At 42.6% G+C, this 21,321-nt stretch overlaps 2 protein-coding genes across 2 annotated transcripts in view; both read left to right on the top strand.

The window, feature by feature from the left end:
- Window positions 1-5,155, top strand: part of LOC119654896 (homeobox protein goosecoid) — a 55,967-nt gene extending 50,812 nt beyond the window's left edge. Inside the window, exon 3 of the mRNA XM_038060516.1 lies at window positions 3,793-5,155. Coding sequence (XP_037916444.1) covers window positions 3,793-4,173 — 381 coding nt within the window. The 3' untranslated portion in view covers window positions 4,174-5,155. The remainder of the gene's footprint in view (window positions 1-3,792) is intronic.
- Window positions 5,156-14,821: 9,666 nt separating this feature from the next.
- LOC119654332 (protein canopy 4) lies at window positions 14,822-15,910 on the top strand. Its single transcript, XM_038059663.1, has 2 exons — window positions 14,822-15,062; window positions 15,130-15,910. The coding sequence occupies exons 1-2, from the start codon at window positions 14,890-14,892 to the stop codon at window positions 15,731-15,733; spliced, it is 777 nt and encodes a 258-aa protein (XP_037915591.1). The 5' UTR covers window positions 14,822-14,889; the 3' UTR covers window positions 15,734-15,910.
- The last annotated feature ends 5,411 nt before the right edge of the window (window positions 15,911-21,321 follow it).

Raw genomic sequence — 21,321 nt, 5'->3', positions numbered from 1 at the left:
TCGCCGGTCGTCTTCGTCTTTATATGGATTATTCCCTGTAAATCGTAAAAGCAAATCAATATAGTCTTCTCTTTTGAACACTTCAAATTGATCTTTTTAGATTAGGTCTATCTGGGCGCTTCAATTCTTATTTTTGACATTAGTTCTTAGAAGATATTGGACAAGCCATGTCTCCTCAGTGGCCTTTTCTGACTCCCCATTAAAATTTTGTACAATTTTCAATCGTTAGTCAATTTCTGTGGTATAAAGTGTGAACAGAGACATCGGATGTTCAAATCTTCCTTTACAATGGTGCTTTGGGCCCAATCGAACCTTGGCCTCTATGATGTGCAACCTCCAATTACAAAATCTTAGAAGTGGTCTGCAGTATGATTCAACCGAATCCTTCCAAAGCTTCCTTAACTTCCTTATTGGCCATACGCTCTGCTGTTTAGCGCTCTTTAGGATACCCTTCCCCCATGTACTTTGATGTAACCAACCCGTGGCAAATTAAAAAATTTTACTAGAGTGGATGCTGGCGTGGTCAAATAATTGGTAAAACTTATGATTGTATCTAATTCACTAGGTACCTCCTTCTTTTATTTCATATACTTTTCTGATGCTTACATCGAGATTTACCTCTCACATCCATACAACACATCGGATGGATTAAAATTTTATAAATGCGTTATTGCCTTTGTTCCCTTGTTGCTAGCATCAACTTACCTTCAAATTTAGTATTTCTGACCTTCGTCCTTAGAGAGTAGAATATGTTCGTCACTTTGGACGACACGACATGTTTTTAATTTCTTCTTCATGTTAAGGGGGTTATCTCCTCCTGGTATGGCCATTTTTAGAAATTCGGCAGCAATATTTATCTCGAATTCGGAAATGGAGTTACAGTTTGCACCTAGCAGCGTCCTGCCATCTTTCATATTAGAGGGAAAGCAGGTGAAGCCTATGACTATAGTCTTCCTACTGATTCTGATTCTTGGCCATTACCGCTAATTTCATTGTAAATATTTTGTCCGCTTGTTCCGCCTCTATGGAACAAATTTTTAAAAATAAAAAATCCAAAACGGTTTCCTATTTTATTAATTTTATTGTTGTACTATAGACCCGGAGTCAGCTAGGCTATCTGATGCGTGGGTGACATTTCTGCGAAAACGATTTCCCTCATCTCCTTCTTGCGTTTATGGATCTCAGGGGCGCCTTTGATCCTGAGAAGTGTTGGCTTTGAGGTTTCCAGTCAGTTGGTTCTCAAAGGTGGTTCGCATTCCTTAAAAACTCCATGTCCACCTGTTTTAGGGGTTATGGTACAGGATCGACCCCGAGTCTTCTGTACAATTCATTTTTCAATTTATCCTTCATCCGGATGACTAGTGCGTTCTTTTTGCTCGGGAGTAGTTAACGATGTCGGAGAATATGCATTAATTCTCGCCTCTGTATTGGTGATGAGAAGTGGAATATTTGCTCGACTTTGGACGACAAAATGCAGTCCATTATTTAGAAGTTTCAACTGTTGCTCTGTGAAGTACTGCGGGGATTGTCCCCTCCACCCGCTTCTATCCTCTATTTGCTTTTACTGTTATAACAATCTTCTCAGTGGTCACTGCGTAGATTTGGTGTAGAAAAGTCCGATGTTAATATACGGAGCGATTTTTGCAGGATTTGTGTTAGCCAAATACTGGATCGCGGTCCCTATTATTTGACTACTTCTAATATTCTGTTAAAACACGGCAAATTGATGATTTGGAGAAGCAAATTTTGACTGATTTTTAATGAATTTTCACACAGTTTTGATGGTATCTTCAGGAGCAACAAATTTCGACTAGCCCATGTATTGATTATCATTTACGCTTTCCCACCACCCTTAAGACACGGTTTCAACTTATGAATTTATTTATAAGGATGAACAGATCGCCATTAAACTGCGTTTGAATTGCAAGGCGCTGTTGACTCATGATTCAATATCCGTTTTTGCACCATTGCAATAACTAAATCGGAGTCAAAATCAGTAACAATGCAATGATCTTTCAAAGTTCCAGTTTTAAAGTAAACCTCAATAATGCTAAACATAGTTAGTCATAGTTATTCAATCATAGATGCAGGATTCAAATTTCGAGGTAATTTAACCAGTTTGACGAGAGGGGTGTGGGAACGGGCGGGTTCCTCCGGTCTCGGAATTTTCTTAGAAGCTCATAGTGGAAATTTCAATGAATAAAAGGGATGAGAGGGAGGTCATATAATTTTCAACCCGAGCCGCGTGTTTTCGCATAACCGTGCCCCGTCATTACTCCAACTTTGGAAATTCTTATTCAGGATCTTCCCTAATTCAAAATCTTTTTTATAAATTAGTTTTTGCTTTATTTACAAAAGCTAACTACAGTTTCTTCCCTTCTCACTAATTATTAAATATTGGTAAAAAGTGTAAGCTGGATAATATAACTTTTCGAGCAGGCCATCAAATCCAACAGCTTTACTACAGAAGGCCAACGTTAGCCAAGACGATCCTAGCCTTATCTCTGGAATTATTATAGTTTGTATATTTTGAACACAAACACTTACTTATGATTGTCTCTCTAAATTTCTGTTCGTTTGAAGATAAGAGTTAGTGTCCTTAGTAAGTAAATACCATGATTACTGCGTTACTATTGAAACCTTTTTTTTCGTTTTTATATATAATCAATTGTTTATATATATAACCAAATCGTTGGTACTTCCATTGCTCTATCTGCTCTGTGTGTGTGTATTGTGGGCGAGAAACGTAGGTAGTAGTCATTGTTCACACACCTGTCTAACGGAATATTCAAAATTCGTTTATATATCGCAGGATTTCCGTTAAAGGCTACCCGCTGCAACCAGAGTACATCAGCACCAAAGATCTGATGTTGTATGCATCCATGGGCTCACTTTCCGCTTCCAGGATTGACACGTATTACTTCCTAATACTCCTATTGTAAATATGTGTCCAGCTGGTGACAGAAAAAACTTTGCAGTATATTTGTTTTGTCCTGACAGTATAAGTTTGGTGTATCTAGTATCATTAAGACTGCTTGTTCCCATCTTTCGATAGCAGCGTTAGCCATTACTACTAAAAGTCCAATCGATGATTCCGGTCCTGTCAAGATAGAAATTGAATCCTCTTTTGCTAAGCCGTTCGAAACTTCACTTCGCTCTACGCCACAGTAGCCGATTACCCAGAGAATCTAGAAATAAAGTCCAAACAGCAAGTCTACATTGTTGAAGTCTTGAGGTAATTCAAGGACTCCTCAATGCGCTCATCGCAGCTTGACTATCGCTGAAGTTTGCGATGCGCCTGTCCTTCAACTGCTTGTCATTCATCCAGGTTGCTGCTCGTAGGAGGACACTGAAGCCTGAAAGACCCTGGCAACGTCAAGTGCGCGGATGGCTCTCATCACTCTAGTAATACCTAAACAATGTTGGCCTTAGGTTTGAATTAGCTAATTCTTACAATCACCATAATTTGGACTCAAGACAAGGCAAACTATACAACATACATCATATGATCTTTATTATAAATGTGGGAAACTAGGGAATCCTATTCCAGTTCTTTGGTACTGCACTCATCTGTAGGACTTTATATCGTTTCGGCAAAGAAATGCTCCCACGATAGTTTTAAGTCATTATTAATTCCTCCATGGACTAGTTGAATTTTTATATCCAGCAGAATGGGTCGTTTTTACACACATCTTTTCGTGGCACTAAGGCTAGTTTAATTTATTATCCTTTTTCAAGCTTGTTTCAAATCTTCCTTACTGTAACTAATTTTTCATTTCCTTTTGCTTCCAGGTGTGGTTCCAAAATCGTCGGGCAAAATGGCGTAAAACCGAAAAATGCTGGGGACATAGCACAAAAATGGCTGAATACGGACTTTATGGTGCAATGGTCAGACACTCTCTACCACTACCTGACACAATTTTGAAGTCAGCAAAGGACGATGAATCTGTGGCCCCGTGGCTCCTAGGCATGCATAAGAAATCTCTCGAAGCTGCTGAAATACTGAAAAGCGATGAAAGTGATCGTGAAACACCAACCTCCGACGATACCAACACCTCATACTCAGCCAGCAGTACTCACAACTCCCCCATCTCTTCATTTTCAATATCGCGCCTGCTATTCGATGCCCCCAAGAAACAGGAGGAGAACGCCACACATCAGGAGATGAGGTGAACTTTGAACCTCATCCAGTGAACAAATGAAGGGGAAATGCTTTTATAAATTTAAATTAAAGTAGCAAGTAAGCTAGAAGTAGTATAGAATGAAGGAAAATACAATTATATATGTCAGGAAAAACCACTCGCAGTTTATTAGGAAGAGAAAGTGGCAAAGAACATTTCTATTGCAATTTACCGTGTATTTCGATACGAAATTTCAAAAGCGACAAAACAAAACGAATATTGTATCTAATTCTGATTGTATAGAAGTAATGCGTTAGTGATATTAGAAGTTGTTATAACCATTAAAAGGTAATAAGTAAATACATTTTCCAGTGAAATCTACATGCAAATTATAAGAACGAAGAAAAGAAAACTCAAATCGAAAACATCGAAAATGCATTTCAAGCAAATTTCAAACAAATTAATTCAAAGCTCAGATATTGCAGCAAACAATATAAAATGTTAGCAACGATTTTAAAAACGCCAGTAGTCTTAAAGGAACGAATCAATGTCATATTCTTACTGAGTTTCCCCCAATTACCCGTAATTATCCTCATTGTAAATAGCTCGCGAATCCATGATTATGTCCCTCTAAAACTTAATAGATTACGTGACCGTAGTACTTATCGTCTAAGTTGGTTCTCAAAATAACAAAATTGTGCTTGAGGGCGTTCGAAAGTGATACCGTGCATGAATGGAAGGCTCGCAGGAAAGAAGATAAATATACACACTCGTAGTAGAAATTGGATAGAGAAAATTTTAGATAAATAAGCGACAGTTGATAAAAGGCAAAAGAAAACGTACTAAGTAAGAATATTTGCAATTGTCTATATTCAGTAATGCGATTTTAATTTGATAGGAAGCTGGTTGACTCTTCTCTTCTATAAACATAGCATAACCCATAGTGTATATGGAAATCTGTACGAATAGTTTTTATTTAAAAAATAAAGTAAAACAAATTGTATGAATGTGAACATAATAGAAATGCAATGATATATTTAAATGGAATCGTGGGTGTTTCCTTTTTAGATATTGTAAGGGACTTGAAAGATTGAAAGCCGGCCGGAGGGTATTATTATTATTATTCTGTTTCACTGCGTCCTTAAAGAACTATTGTGCCCCTTTTACTGGTTATAGTATTCCTATTAACTATAGTACGTCAAGCAAGCCAATAACCGTCAGGAATTTTAATATACTCTGTATTTCCAAGTATTTCATCTGGTATGAAGGCGGTCGTATGGAAGGTCGCGGTTCAAATCTCACTGGTGGCAGTGGAATTTGTATCGTGATTTGTCGTCGGATACCAGTCGACTCAGCTGAGAAACCAGGGTAATAATCTGGTCTGAGTCAAACCAGGGTAATAATCTGGGACGAGCGCAATGCTGACCACATTGCCTCCTAAAGGGTACTGTAATTCTGTAGTGTACCGTTACGGTCTTGAATGAAGTGCTCTAACACACTTCAAGGCCCTGATTGTCCCAGTTGGATTGTTGCGCCAACGATTATTACTATTATTATGAAGTTTTCTCCTAGATTCCTCAACCTACTTTGCACAAGTGCCGGGCACTGTCTCAAAACGTGTGTTAGGGTTTCGACACACCCCGCACAGAACCTGTCGACAGTATCCGCAGATGTTGGTAGCTTCCGCAGTTTATAATTTAGTCGGCAGTGATCAGTGAGTGTTACCACTATAATTCTTGGTGATGTTTAAACAGTCCTTTTTGCGCTTGGGTTCATATCTCCGCATAAACACCTTGGACTGCTGCCTTTTTGGTAGGCTCGCCCAGCATCAGCCGTTCTCCTTCATTTTTTAATGTCATAACCATGAACCCGTTTCCTACTTCACAGAAGATTTCTGGCCCGTGTAGGGGCGTCCGTTCGTGGCCAATTCGTCCACTGCCTCATTGCGTTCCAACCCAACATGTTCTCAAACCCAGATATTCAGACCTCGTTGTGCGAGCCGAGCGCCTTTCCCATACCAGTTTCAAGTTCACCTGGTAGGACCCAAGTGCCTTGATCGCCGCTTGACTGTGGTTAGAACAGCAATGTTGTAGTTTCTTTGTAGGTTAAAGGGGGAACTTCTGTCTACGACGTATATTTCCGTCTGCAATATGCTAGTGTGCTTACCTCCATCCAAGCACATTTTCCTTGAACTCAATGATTTTAGCGCTCGTTCCCTCTGCTGTGAAGGATCCGTCAGTGTACCAAGTAATCAATTGCCAGTTTAGGCCATATGTCACAGCCACGTTCTTCGAGTTTGCCTTGTTGCTCCAACGTGTTTCATGTTCTTGTTGTCATGTTATCGCTTTGATATCAATAATTCGGGGTACCGCCTCCAAAGAATATCAATCTTCCTTCGATTAAGCAGCTCCCCGCCTCACTGATACTCCCTGCCATTTTGAAGATCGCTCAACTTACCTCCATCTGTATGTGCATATGGAGAAGGGTTGATTCTAGAAGGACCTTCAGGGATACCGTTGGGTATATCCTCATTGCCCGACTGACACACACGCAAGCTAATCTGTTGAGTTTCAGTAACTCCCTGGCTTGTGTGCTGAGCTCAGCTCTTTCTGCCCAGATTACCGCCCCATAGGTAATAATTGGCCTTACTATTGCAGTGTATATCCGAAGTAGTATCCTCGGGACACGACCCCATTTTTTTCCTGCAATGGACCTGCAAGTCATCAGAGCCCTGGTAGCTTTTCGACAAGTGGTTCCAACGAAACGTCTTTCAGAGTAATTTTTAGTTTCTCGTTTAACCTCCATGCCATAGAACCTTATGGTTATCACATAATCACGCTTACTTTTCTTAACGAATGATACTATGGTGGCCTCGCCATCCTGCACCAGGCGCTAGTAACCCTTAGTCCAGTTTGGATTGTATCACATAGGATATCCTCATATTGGCCCCTACAGATTAAAACAACGTCGCCAGCGTAACTATGGACCTGTATTCCAGTATTTGTAGGCTCGTCCAGAAGTTCATTCGCTTCCATACTCCACATACGCGACGATAGCACCCTAAATTTGTACCTGTTGCAGTAGCAAGTAAGATGTTATAACCATCAACCGATCAACAACCGGTATCCGGTCTAGACCTGCCTTCGTAAGGAACTTTAGACATCTACCAACTCAAGATCCCTGAAAGCTGTATGGCGTCCTACCTCGTCGGCCCATCTGAGGCATGGTCTACCTCGTCTTTTTTTCTACCATAGATTTTGCCCTTATAGAGTTTTTAGACTGGATCATCTCCACTCATACATATTAAGTCCGGTCCAGGTGGTATCGTTCAGAAATGTCCCTAAATATCCGTCGTCATGTAGGGAACCAAAAATTCTTGGAAGGATTCTTCGCTTGAATATGGCTAAGAGTTCGCAGTTTTCTTGCTAAAAACCCCAATTTCTGAGGAATACAAAAGGACTGGCAAAGTCATTGTCTTGTATAGTAAGAGCTTTGACCCTAGATATATTATATGCCTTTCACCCCTTGTACAGTGCGTAGACCACACTCACACACTATCGTACACGGTCCGCTCAAAAGTGCTTCAGCTGGTCCCAGGGCCTCCCAAAACGCCCGTACACCTCCTCTACTGTTCTGCTCTTGGGGCGACCCACCGGTTGACAATTGTGGAAGAGTGAGTTCTAAACTCCATAGCATAGGAGATTGAATATTTCCGGTTATTCTTCCCACAAAGCCAATAACGCTAGCACAGGTTTCAATGGGTGAATTTGAAAGGAATGTTGATTCTTACGTTCACATCAGCATAATGGATCACTTTTTCCAGGGCCAGGTTAAAAACAATCCATTATAGAACATTCTCTTGTGGTAAAACGTTGTTGGTTTGGAATGGTCTCGAAAGTGATTCTGCTGATTTTATCTGGCTATTATATGCGACCATATTTCAACAGTTTTTCCATCGTGGGGAGAAAATCTGATCTGTTGCTGATTTACCGCGGGTGAAGTCTCTTTGGTATGGGCCGACAATTTTCTGGGCATATGGTGCTATCCAGTCGAGCTAGATAGCAGAGAATTTGGACCGAACCACTTTTTTACTTACTTCGAACAACTATTTCGTACGACACTGCATAATCTGTTAGTAGTTGGTTATCATTTGTAGGCTGAATACAGATTCTGCTCCTACTTGGCTGTGAAAATCAAGTATGATTTTAATATCATACTTGGGGCAGGGTTCGAGCGTGCGTTCCACTGCACCGACTCTGCAGTTTTTTTGTAAGTTATATATTTTGAAATTTGCCTAGCAAACGCAGAGTACATAGCCGTTTGCTTATATTTTCAAAGCCGATAACAGCAGGTTTAATTTTTTGGCTGACTAGGACACATACTTTGAAAAATTGCGGAACCGTTCTTTCATTTTCGTTGCCGGGTCCATCAGAATGAGGTGCAGAATTCGTCCAGCATGAGGCTCCTTTCGTGGCGCCGAAGTAATCTAACACGATTCATAGTCAAGTTCTAATTGGATCGTTTATTTATTATTTCTACATTAGCATCCCTTCTAGGCCTGAGACGTCCTAGTCGAGATCCACCAATTCGATGTTCCTAAAAGCTTTCTGGTGTCCTGGCCTACGCCACCCCTTCATCTCTGTCAGGGTCTACCTCATCTTCTTTTTCTACCATAGACCTTACCCTTATAGAATTTCTGAGCTGGATCTTCCTCACCCATAAGGATTAAGCCGGATTTTATTCACAACCAGACGGTGATATCGCTTATCGTTGTTATATAGACTACGGAATCGCCCATCCTCATGTAGGAGGCCGAATATTCTTCGGAGGATTCTTCTCTCGAACGTCACCAAGAGTTCGCAATTTTTCTTCCTAAGACCCCAAGTCTCCGAGGAATACATGAGGACTGGCAAGGTCATTGTCTCGTACAGTAAAAACTTTGGCCCTATGGTGAGACGTTTTGAGCAGAACAGTTTCTGTAAGCTGAAATAGGCTCTGTTGACTGCCAAGAAGTGTGCGCGGATTTCATCGTCATAGCTGCTGTCGGTTGTGATTTTCAATCCCAGATAGGAGAAATTATCAACAGTCTCAAAATTGTAGTCTTCTATCTTTATGCTTCCCGTTTGACCAGTACGGTTTGATGTTGTTGGTTGGTTGGTTTTTGGTGCTGACATTGCTACCATATACTTCGTCTTGCCTTCATTGATCTGCAACCCAAGATCTCGATCTGGTTGCAGGCATTTGGTAGGTCTCGGGTCATTCTTCCCATGATGTTGATATCGTCAATATAGGCTAGTAGTTGGGTGCACTTGAAGAAGATGGTGCCTTTTGCGTTTACTTTCGCATCACGGATCACTTTCTCCAGGGCCAGGTTGAAAAGGGTGCACCGATAAGACATCCCTTTGTCTTAAACCATTGTGGATGTGGAATGGTCTCGAAATTGATCCTCCCGTTTTTATTTGGCCTCGCATATTGGTCAGGGTCAGCGTAATCAATCTTTGGGGGATACCGAATTCTCTCATAGCCGTGTACACTTTTACCCTAGTTATGCTATGATAGGCGGCCTTAAAGCCGATACTCTGACGTTCAGGGCGTTTTTGACTATCCGCCCTAGCAAAATACCGGAGAATACCTCATAGATGGAACTCAGTATGCATGGGACAGATAATATCTCGGTGCCAGTCGGTGATTCGCTGCCCCCCTGAGCATCAGTTGATCAACCGCTTGGTGTAATTGCTCGCTCCATATTTAACAAATTCGACTATAATTCCATCGGACTTATGGTTTTTAAGTCGATGAATTGCACCGACTGTTCTTCTATACTTAGTAGTGGCAATATTTGTCCATCGCCTTCAGTTGGCGGGACTTTCAACTCATCGATATTCTGGTTGTTGAGTAATTCATTAAAACACTCAACCCATCGCTCCAATATGCCCATTTAGTCGGAAATCGGATTTCTCTCTTTGTCTCAGCCGGATGAGCATCGAGGTTTGTAAGGCTCCATCCTGCTGACTTTTTGATCAAACTTGCGCGTCTGGTGCGGTTGCTCCTTGCACTTTTCGAGTCCACAGACCTGTTGGTTCTCCCAAGCTTCCTTTTTCCGTCTGTAAAATCGCTTCTCCACTCGACGGAAAGATTCTTTGAGAATGCAACATTACTCAGTATGCAGCATTCTTCCGTGACGTTGCTAGGTTACATTCGTCGTCGAAGCAGCCTTCCGACTTTTTGCGACTGAGGCCAAGTACATTTGGGACCCTATCAATGATAACGTTCTTCAGATGGTAGTGAAGATCATTTGATGAAGCTTCATCTCCAGTTGTCTGCGGTTATTGCGGCAACCATTTCCCTTTTATAGGTGTTATGGAAAACTGTGTCGTGGATCGCTTCAGTGTTAACTCTCACCTGATTGTCAGATGGGGTTCTGGGTGGTGTTATTATTCGACCCCGGAGCGCCATGCTAACGAGATAGTGATCCGAGTCTATATTGGCCCCCTTATATGTTCTGACATTCATAAAATGTCCGGATAGCTGAGTGATTAGAGCACAAGGCTGCCGTACGGAAGGTCGCGGTTCAAATCTCACTGGCGGCAGTGAGATTTGTATCGTGATTTGACATCGGGTACCAGTCGACTCAGCTGTGAATGAGTACCTGAATCAAATCAGGGTAATAATCTCGGGCGAGCGCAACGCTGACCACATTGCCTCCTACAGTATACTGTAGTGTACCGTTACGGTCTTGGATGAAGCGCTCTAACACACTTCAAGGCCCTGATCCAATATGGATTGTTGTGCCAGCGATTATTATTATTATTCATCAAGGCTGAAAGGAACCACCACGTGGTCAATTCGGTTAAAAGTGGTCCCGTCTGGAGAGGCCAACTTTTGTTTGTAGATCGCTTTCGGCGCAAACCAAGTACTTCCAACAACCATTTCGTGTGACACTGCTAAATAAATAGTCCACAGTCCATAATCATTGGTATTCTTATTTAAACTATGGGAGCCAACGTATCGCTTAAATACGGGCTCCATTCATACTAGGCTGTTAAAATCTCCAAATATCACATACATATAATAAATGGGAGAGGTTCGTTCGTTCTACTGCTTCGAAGAAGGTATCCTTCACTGACTTTGCAGTTTTTTCTGTAAGGGCATTAATGGAGTTTATATTTCGAACTTTGCTCGCATGTGCAGAGTCCATAGTCTGCCGCTTATATTTTGGCTATTTAAAAAACTGACTCCGAGCACATGGTTTACTGGATGGCCACTAGAATATATAGTGTAGTGGCTATTCACCAGGAATCCGATCCCAGTTTAGCGCATGTCATGTAACGCTGTTACATCAGCCCTATATTGGGACAGGGTATCGGGTAGCTGCTGAGCAACATTCAATGTGTACAGGTAGCGCACGTTTCATAAAAAAATGCCCATATCGTTAGTCTGTTTTCATTGCCACGTTCGCCGTTGTAAAATCCATCCAGTCCGAAGCTTCTTTTGTGGCTTCGTACACAACACTCATGCAATGCTTCACATATTTCTTTACCGACGAAATATTGAAGAATGTTACTGAAAAAACCGATCGAACTGCTCATCAAGTGAACATAAACACGTCTTTCTCAGTGAACGAAATCGAGATTCTAGCATTCTTATCTACATATATGTCATTGTATCGTTATCCGAGAATGGAAATGCGTTTATTCCTATTCAAAGTACGATGTCATCTGAACAATTTCAATTGGCAAAGCATTATCTAAGTTTCGCAAATGAAGATGATTGTATCCGGAAAAGGGAGCCTGGCTACGATCCGCTCTTTCGCGTCAAACCTATTTCAGAAAAGTTGTACGAAAGGCTTGATTACGTTCCAAAGACTGCACGACCAGGGGTTGACGAACAAATGTGTGCAATGAAAGCGCCAGTATATGTCGAACAAACCTCATAAATGGGGTGTCAAACTTGTGGTTCATTGCGATACATATGGATATTTATATAAATTTGAACTTTACAACGGCGCTGGGGATAATAAAATCCTACCAGGAGTTCCAGATTCAGGTATTACATTAAACATAGTGGTCCGATGATCGGAGTCCATACCTAATTTCAAGAACCACATCATTTATTTGGATAACCTTTACACTTCCGCTCCATTATTCGTTTACCTTCGCTTTCGTGGAATATACAGTTTGGGCACAATACGTGAATCCCTAATTGTAAATTACCAACTGGCAATGATAAGAAGTTGAAGAAACAAGAACGTGGATATGCAGTTGAATATTGTGATTGAGCGTATGGTATCGAAATATCTACTGTATTATGAAAAGATACGAAAAATGTTACCCTGTCATCAACGTATGGTCATACCGAAACATTCCAACGAGAAGTTGACTCACAGCCACGTAAAGCAGCGAGATATGATCGAAAAAACAAAAAAATACATTAAAATGGACTGTCCGCAATTCATTCGAGAATACAAAAAACATATGGGTGGTGTAGATTTGATGGATGACCTGATGGGAAGATACCACACATTCGATTGAAGACACATATTCTAATACAGCGTTTGTTCTATCATTTGAAAGATAAGTCTCTCACTAATGCGTATATTCTTCATCGAGGCATGCATGCAAACTCTAAAAGGTAATGGCAACTTCCACGGTTTCATGTAGAGGTGGCTTCAGGTCCTTGCATGTAAATAACTACTCAATTGGAAGACCATCTTTGACCCTCTAGTGTTTCACTAGAGGGTCAATGGTGGATGGAGGTCACGTCGGGGGTAGCACAGGGATCCATCCTAGGCCCGGACCTCTGGAACGCTACCTATGACAGTCTACTTAAACCCGACATGCCAGAAGAGTCGCGCCTGGTCGGCTATGCAGATGATGTCGCAGTCCTGACTAAACAGAGAATTCCGACCCTGTGTCCCATATCGTTCGGCGAGTCGATAATCGAGTCAAAATCAGCGGTAAAGTACCTCGGGTTGACTCTTGACTCAAAGACGTCCTTTTCTGAGCAAATCAAAGCAGCAGCGAACAAGGCTGCGGCTAGAGTTTCGGCGTTAAGTAGACTAATGGCAAACATTGTGAGTCCTACGTCTAGCAGGCGACGTCTCCTGATGAATTCAACGCAGTCTGTCCTGCTCTACGGCGCAGAGGTATGGGAGGGCGCTCTTAACAAGAAGGTATATCGTAAATGCCTCGCGCAAGTGCAGAGACGGGGAGCTTTGCGGGTGGCGTCTGCGTACCGCACTGTCTCTGAACCAGCCGTGATGGTGATCGCGGGAGTGATCCCCCTTGCCCTTCTTGCTAAGGAGCGTCAGGCCATATACAAGCGCAAGGGAGATGAGCCAAGGGAGGTGGTTGCTCGCGAAGAACAGCAACACACTCTAGACGGATGGACTGCGCGGCTCATCGGCAACTTAGGTGCGTGGCTGAATCAGAAGCATGGTGAGACTGACTATTTCCTTACCCAATTTTTAGGTGGGCATGACAGTTTTCAGTCTTACTTGCACAAGATTGGAAAGGCGCGTTCTCCGGATTGTGTGTTTTGCAATGGAGTTGTAGACGACGCCCACCACACTTTTTTTGTGGAAGGTGGGATGGGGTTCATCAGCAGCTCTATTTAAACACAGTGGATCTCTCTCCAGACAACATGTCGAAGAGATTCTGAGGACTGCTGACAGGTGGAACCGTGTTGCCCATTACGTTCGGGCCCTTCTCGTTGCTAAGAAGATAGAACTCGACCGGTGGAGGAGCCGGATGGCAGGGGGTTCCTTGAACTAATAGTTCCCTTCCTCCTCTCCCCTCCCGTTGGTGAAAGGAATTCCCTGATTTGAAGGCTCCGGAAGGCGGGAGAGTTCGAGGATTAGCCCGAAATAATGTGACGAATGGTTCCAAGCTAGCTCTCTGACGATGGGGAGGTGTTTAGTTGGTAGTCCGACGACGTACCGAATCGGGAGTCCAACACTGTGTGCGTAAATGCATTCACCTACCCTACCCCAAAAAAAAAATTGGAAGACCATCTTTACAAGTAAGCAAGTCGAGTTCATCTGACATTGGTAAGAAATGGTAGCGGACTATAGCTACCGTGCGATTTGATACAGTTGATCATTTTCGATGTAAACAATGCAAGCAATCAGACATGCAAATTTATTGAAAAAAAATGCAATCTCAATTTATACATTACTCCAGCAAAAAACTGCTTCGAAGCATTTCATTCTTCATCATAGTGAAATAATAATTCACATTCAATTTTACATGTTACCTAGTTATACGATAAAATGAGCAATACATGCTACCTCTTATTGTATTCAATTTCAAACTTTTTTGTTTTAATTTTTTACGCTTAATCCGAAAAGATCATCAGTAGAAAGTTTACCTTTTTTGTTACTTGGCGTGTGAACAAACACGGGTAATGCAAAATAGACTCGAAATTCGTTTTTAGCTTACCAAAATTAAGGTTATATGAATTTTACATGATTTTTTGACGATTTTTTTTGAGTCTGGTGGATAGAGGGTTAATTTCCTCTTCTAACCGTCCACCACGGTTGGTGCTTCCCCGTTTAACGTTTCTTCGCCAATAACTTTAGAAATACTCCTCCTTTAACAAATCGAATACACAACCCGTTATTGCAGTTTACGGCGGATTAGAAATCCTAATCAAAGACATCAACCAACGTTTACCTTCTCTGCCAGAACTGCTTGAACGACCAAATGTCAAAATCACGAAGTCTTCGGTGCTATGTAATCTGATTATCAACCAGGAACAGGGAAGTGATATGTTTGCCGCAATTTTAATTGCATTTCTCCTAGTTTCCGCCGTATCATCTGGTCCGGAAGAACAGGAGGGAGTGAAATATGCAAGTAAATGTGAAGTTTGTAAAATTCTAGCAACAGAACTCCAAGACAAGCTCTCGGAAACCGGCAAATCCCACGATGTTATCGAACTCGGGTGAGTACAGGCTTTGGCGGCATTGACCGTGTTTACAATGGAATTATCTAGACGCACGTCATTGCAGGTATTCCCTCGACGATGTGAAGCCAAAGAAACGTACGGAATACCGCAAGAGCGAACTGCGCCTTCTTGAATCGCTTGATAATGTTTGCGAACGAATTCTCGAATATAATTTGCATAAGGAACGTCGGGACAGTACCCGGTTTGCCAAGGGAATGTCGCAAACATTCTCTGCCCTCCACGGCCTGGTGAACAAAGGAGTGAAAGTGGAGCTAGGGATCCCGTATGAGCTGTGGGATAAACCGCCGGTTGAAGTGACGAATATGAAGTCGCAGTGCGAGGACCTGGTGGAAAAATATGAGGACTCGATTGAAAACTGGTACTTCAAGCACCAGGACAGCAAGCCGTTGATCAAGTATCTTTGCGAAGAGCGGGCACTGAAGAATCAGGATAGCAAGTGCCTCTACGAGATAATGGATGAAAGCAAGAAAGAGGGAAGCGGAGATGAAGGTGGTAGCCAAGAAAAGAAAGCGAAAAACAAAGGGGAGAAGAAAAGCGGTGGTAGTGCTAAAAACGCAGATTCTAAGGAGAAGCCAGGAAAACTGAAAGGCGAAGCGGGTGATGAGGATTCCCAGCAGCAGACGAAGACGGACAAAGATGAATTGTGATTGGCCTAACGGGTGATGTCCAGAGAGATAGCTTTAAGACCAAAGTTTCGTTGTTCAGATTCCATTGTTTGCCCAAAACCATTTGAGATTTCCATGATTCTAAGTTTAATCTCGCCAAGTGACTGATGTTATAAAGTTTCTACTGAATTTATCTCAATAAATGTATGCATAATTTTATCGATTTGTGTAATTGTGATAAACTCAATTACCCCTCCAAGACTTCCGTCACCTAAGAGCTCCTTCTGGGAAATTCCACTGTCGCTTTGCCCCCACTCCCTATTGTTCTTTCCTTGTTTCAACCCGCCCAGGGAAGGCCAGGGAAGGGTATTATCTGACCGTTATTTGTGCCACGGAGTCCTCTTCTAGCGGTTTTATTCTATTGCAAAGCAAACGTTTGTTATTGAACATGGATCCAAATTTTTGGTTTTTACGTTAATTTTGATTAATAATTTCGCCTGGACTTGGTAATAGTTAGCAAATGATTGTCTTATACATCCGATGGTGAAAAAAAATAATTTTTATAAAACTTGATCCTCTAAATTAACGTAAAAGTCAGCGTTGCCCAGATGTAACGCCCAGGCTTTCTCGCTACTTTTTACTATTTTACATTTTCAAATTTACTTTATTTTGGTAAACGCAGTTTAACATCAAGAAACCTTAATTACTTGAGGATTACTGTCAAATTAAATGATTTGACTGTTGAAGAAGTCATTTGGCTTCTGGAAACAGCAACTCCTAAGACCGTGACTGCTGTTATAGGAGCAGGGAGACAGAGTCTAGCCAGCACGCACCTTCAGAGCCAGCACGAACCTTCAGAGCCAGCCCGTAGCATTCACGAAGGAAAGCCGCTCTCCCACCCTGCAGCTAGCAATCTCTCTGAGGTCCCTCAGGAATGGTTTACACACTGTCCGTAGCCTGACTCTAGCTAGAGCTAGGCAATCGCAGATAAAGTGCATGAGGGTTTCCCTTCCTTCTCCGCAGCTTCAGCAATGTGAATTGTAGGGTATGCCGATTCTGGCGGCATGGTCCCCTATGGGCCAGTGCCCCATGTAGACCACCGCGGATGTATTTGCACGCGTCTGGCACAGGCGCTCTAGTGATCGGACTATTTTATAAGCGAGCAAATTCTCCTTGACTTGGCACAGCTCGTAAGCCTTCGCCATTTTAGGCCCGCGGCTGCTAGCTAGTGCGAGTACACTCGGCCCCCGACAGCCGCCAGCGTAACACCGACTGTATTCACCGAAGGGCTGCCAAGATCAGACCCTCGCCCGGCGAATCCGTCATCTCGCTCATTCCCCTCCATGTTCCTATGCCCGGAAACCCAGGGGAGGTTGACCTCGAGAGTGGATGTACTGCCGCACCAGCCTGGAAGATGTCGTCACTGAGTACAAGGCCGCTTGGCTGTCGGTCTGAATGGCTATGTTACACTTGGGGCTCGAATCTCGCTCCAGCCATCGTCAGACTTCCAATATCGCCAGTACTTCCGCCTGGAATATACTGGCAAAACCTGGGAGACCATACGACTTGGATACACTGTATGTTCTTATAGGTATTTATTGAAATTCTTATTTTGAGCAGGTATGCCCATTTTTCAGCAAAAAAATGTGTTAGGAAACAAAAAAAAAATACACATAATGAATTGGTTATGTAGGCCACGGAATCGTCCATCCTCATGTAAGGGGCCAAAATTCTTCGGCGGATTCTTATCTCGAACGCGGCCAAGAGTTCGCGATTCTTCTTGCTAAGAACCCAAGCCTCCGAGGAATACATGAGGACTGACAAGGACATTGTCTTGTACAGTAAGAGCTTCGACCCTATGAGACGTTTCGAGCGGAATAGTTTTTGCAAGTTGAAATAGGCTCTGTTGGCTGCAAACAACCGTGCGCCATTTCATCATCGTAGCTATTATCGGTTGTGGGTTTCGACCCTAGATAGGAGAAATCATCAACGGTCCCAAAGTTGTATTCTCCTATCCTTATTCTTCCTGTTTGACCAGTGCGGTTTGATGTTTATGGTTGGTTAGTTTTCGGTGCTGACGTTGCCACCATATATTTTGTCTTGCCTTCATTGATGTGCAGCCCAAGATGTCGCGCTGCCTGCACGATCTGGATGAAGGCAGTTTGTACGTCTCGGGCAGTTCCTCCCATGATGTCGATATCGACAGCATAGGCCAGTAGTTGGGTGGACTTAAAGAGGATCGTACCTCCTGCATTTACCCCAGCATCACGGATCACTTTCTCGAGGGCCACATTAAAGAGGACGCATGATAGGGCATCCCCTTGTCGTAGACCGTTGTTGATGTCGAATGGTCTTGAGTGTGATCCTGCTGCTTTTATCTGGCCTCGCACATTGTTCAGGATCAGCCTAGTTAGTCTTACCAATTTCGTCGCGATACCGAATTCTCTTATGGCCGTGTACAGTTTTACCCTGACTATGTTACCATAGGCGGTTTTGAAGTCGATGAAGAGATGGTGTAACTGATGTCCATATTCCAACAGTTTTTCCATCGCTCGCCGCAGAGAGAAAATCTGATCTGTTGCTGATTTGCTTGGAGTGAAGCCTCTTTGGTATGGGCCAATGAAGTTCTAGGCCTAGGAAGATAGCGGAGAATATCTTATAGATGTTACTCAGCAACGTGATACCTCAATAATTGCTGCAGTGTGTGATATCTCCCTTTTTATGTATGAAACAAATAATGCACCTTTGCCAGTCGTCAGGCATTGATTCGCTGTCCCACACCTTGAGCACAAGTTGATGAACCACTCGGTGTAATTGGTCGCCTCCATATTTAACCAATTCAGCTGTAATTCCATCGGCTTCTGGCGACTTATGATTTTTAAGCCGATGAATTGCTCGGACTGTTTCTTCTATACTTGATGGTGGCATTATTTGGGCGTCGTCTTCCGTGGGCGGGACCTCCAACTCGCCGACGTTCTGGTTGTTCAGTAGTTCAACAAAGCACTCAATCATCGCTCTAATATGCCCATTCTGTCGGAAATCCGATTTCCATCTTTGTCTCGGCAGGATGAGCATCGAGGTGTGTAAGGTTTCATCCTGCTGACTTGTTGGTAAAACTTCCGCGCCTGGTGCACTTGCTCTCTGTACTTTTCGTGTTCACAGACTTGTTAGTTCTCTCACGCATCCTTTTTCTGTCTGTGAAGTCGCTTCTCTGCCCGATGGATTTTGTAATAAGTCTACGCGCGTGCCCAGGTTCTTTGAGAATGCCGCATTCTTCCATTCCGTTGCTAGCTTACATTCATCGTCAAACCAGCCGTTCCGACTCTTTTTGCGGCTGGAGCTACATATGTTCGTGGTCGTATTTATGATAACGTTCTTCAGGTGACTGTGAAGATCATTTGTTGATGCTTCATCTCCAGGATCTCTGTTGACTGCGGTTACTGCGGCATCCTTTTCCCTCTTATAGGTGTTGTGGAGGGCTGTGTTCCGGATGGCTTCAGTGTTAACTATCATCTGATTGTCAGAGGGGATTCTGGGTGGTGTTGTTATTCGAGCTCAGAACACCATGCCAACGAGATAGTGATCTGAGTCTTTAATTGCCCCCCTATATGTTCTGATATTTATCAAAGCTCAGAGGTGGCGGCGTTCGATCAACATATGGTCAATTTGGTTGAACGTGGTCTCGTCTGGACAGGTCGACGTTTGTTTGTGGACCCCTTTCCGTGCAAACCAAGTACTTCCAACAACCATTTCGTGTGACACTGCTAATTGAATAATCTGCAGTCCGTTATCATTTGTATTTTGATGTAAGCGATGAGAGCCAACGTATCGCCTGAATGTTGGCTCCGTCCCTACTTGGCTGTTAAAATTCCCAAGTATGATTTTGATATCATATCTTGGGCAAGCTTCGAGAGTTCGTTCTACTACCTCGTAGAAGGTATCCTTCTCCGATTTTGCAGCCTCCTCTGTACGGGCGTGAACGTTAATGAGGCTTATATTTCTAAATTTGCCTCGCAAGCGCAGAGTGCCGTTCGCTTATAATTTCAAAGCCAATAACAGCAGGTTTTGGCTGATTAAGAAACTTACTCCGAGCACATGGTTTACTGGATGGCCACTATAATATATGGTGTAGTGACTCTTCTCCAGAAAACAGGTCCCTGTCCAGCGCATCTCTTGCAACGCTGTAACATCAGCCTTATATTGGGGCAGGGTATGGGCTAGCTACTTGGCAGCTTCATCTCTGTACAGGGAGCGCACGTTCCATGAGAAAATCCGCAAATCGTTATTCCTTTATCGTTGTATTATCCGCCCAGTCCGAGGCTCCTGTTGTGGCTTCGTGACAAGTTGTTTTCCGTGTAGGGTTGTCAGCCCTACCCAACCCCCAACCTGGAAGACCTGTTGGTACAATTTGTTCGCTTTTTAGACGCTGGAGACTCGCCTTCATCCTTCTCTGTCTGCAGCTTTTCGTTAAGAAAGAGCTCCCAGTCACGGCGTGGAGGTGGAGATAGAGTTTGGTAGTAGAGCTGTTGGTGTTGGTTCAGCAGGCGTTTCCCAGGTTTTATGCTCCATCGTGGGTATCAATTAACGTTTCACTCTGGGACCTATACTACCCTTGAAATTATGATGCCTCAATAGTGATTTTGAAATCTACCAAGGTAAAAGCCTGAAAGATAGGGCAGCATACAAAAAATAATTTGGAAAAGCCGCCTCTCCTTACCACGTTGAAAGAAATTTTGAAGGACAAACAACAATTTCCATACTAGATATTTTTTGACAAATGCTGTTTAAAAACTATTTCCATCTCTGAATTACTAAATAATTTCACTTGTGAATAGGTATGAACCTTTTCTCTTTTCTGAAAGAAGAGGGCTTCAATGGAACTGTGTCCTCTAGAGAAAGTAGGCTCCCCAAAGAATGTTCATTACCTCATACCTACTGAGGGGCAGTTCAATGATTAAACTGGAGAAAATAAATGGAGCAGCTGTAATCAAATGGGTGGACAATTCCCTGGTGGGTCTACATCTTATGGATTACCCCCTTTCCACACTGCAAAAAGGTAATGAAACAGATTAGAATTAGAATTTTTCAGACTACTCATGATTTTTTTTTCAGACTTAGTCGAAAGGAGATAAAACATTACTCTTCAGCCGGTCAATAGTGTACATCAGTACAATTTATATATGGGGTACGAACCGGGTTGATGAAGACATTTCTGCAAATCGAGTGGGAATACATGGAAAAAATGGTGATGGCCTTTCACATGGTTGGTAGACGTAGCCCTTAACAGCATTGCTACAAAAAGGATATAAAAATATCACAAAACTTGAATTTAGGAAACACATAGTTCAAATTTATTTGACGAAGTATGGAGTGCCGGCAAAGTTTCCTGGAACGCAAAAAGTAGCCCAAATTTATAAACTAATGTAAATAGTAATTTAATAAAAAAGTAATATTATATTAGCAACAAGTGTTTTGATTATGTGCCTTTAATTTCTTAGTTGCGTTAATTAACAATGAGATGTTTGTGTTAGGAGTTTTGACTCTGGTAAGGGCTGGCGTTACTCACAGGTAACGTATTATTTTGCCTATTAAAACACCCTGTATTTTTTTAAAAACATTTTAAACATCCT

This window comes from Hermetia illucens, chromosome 4 (genome assembly GCF_905115235.1).
Source record: "Hermetia illucens chromosome 4, iHerIll2.2.curated.20191125, whole genome shotgun sequence".
Lineage (NCBI taxonomy): Eukaryota > Metazoa > Arthropoda > Insecta > Diptera > Stratiomyidae > Hermetia > Hermetia illucens.
This window is presented reverse-complemented; position numbering and strand designations above follow the sequence as displayed.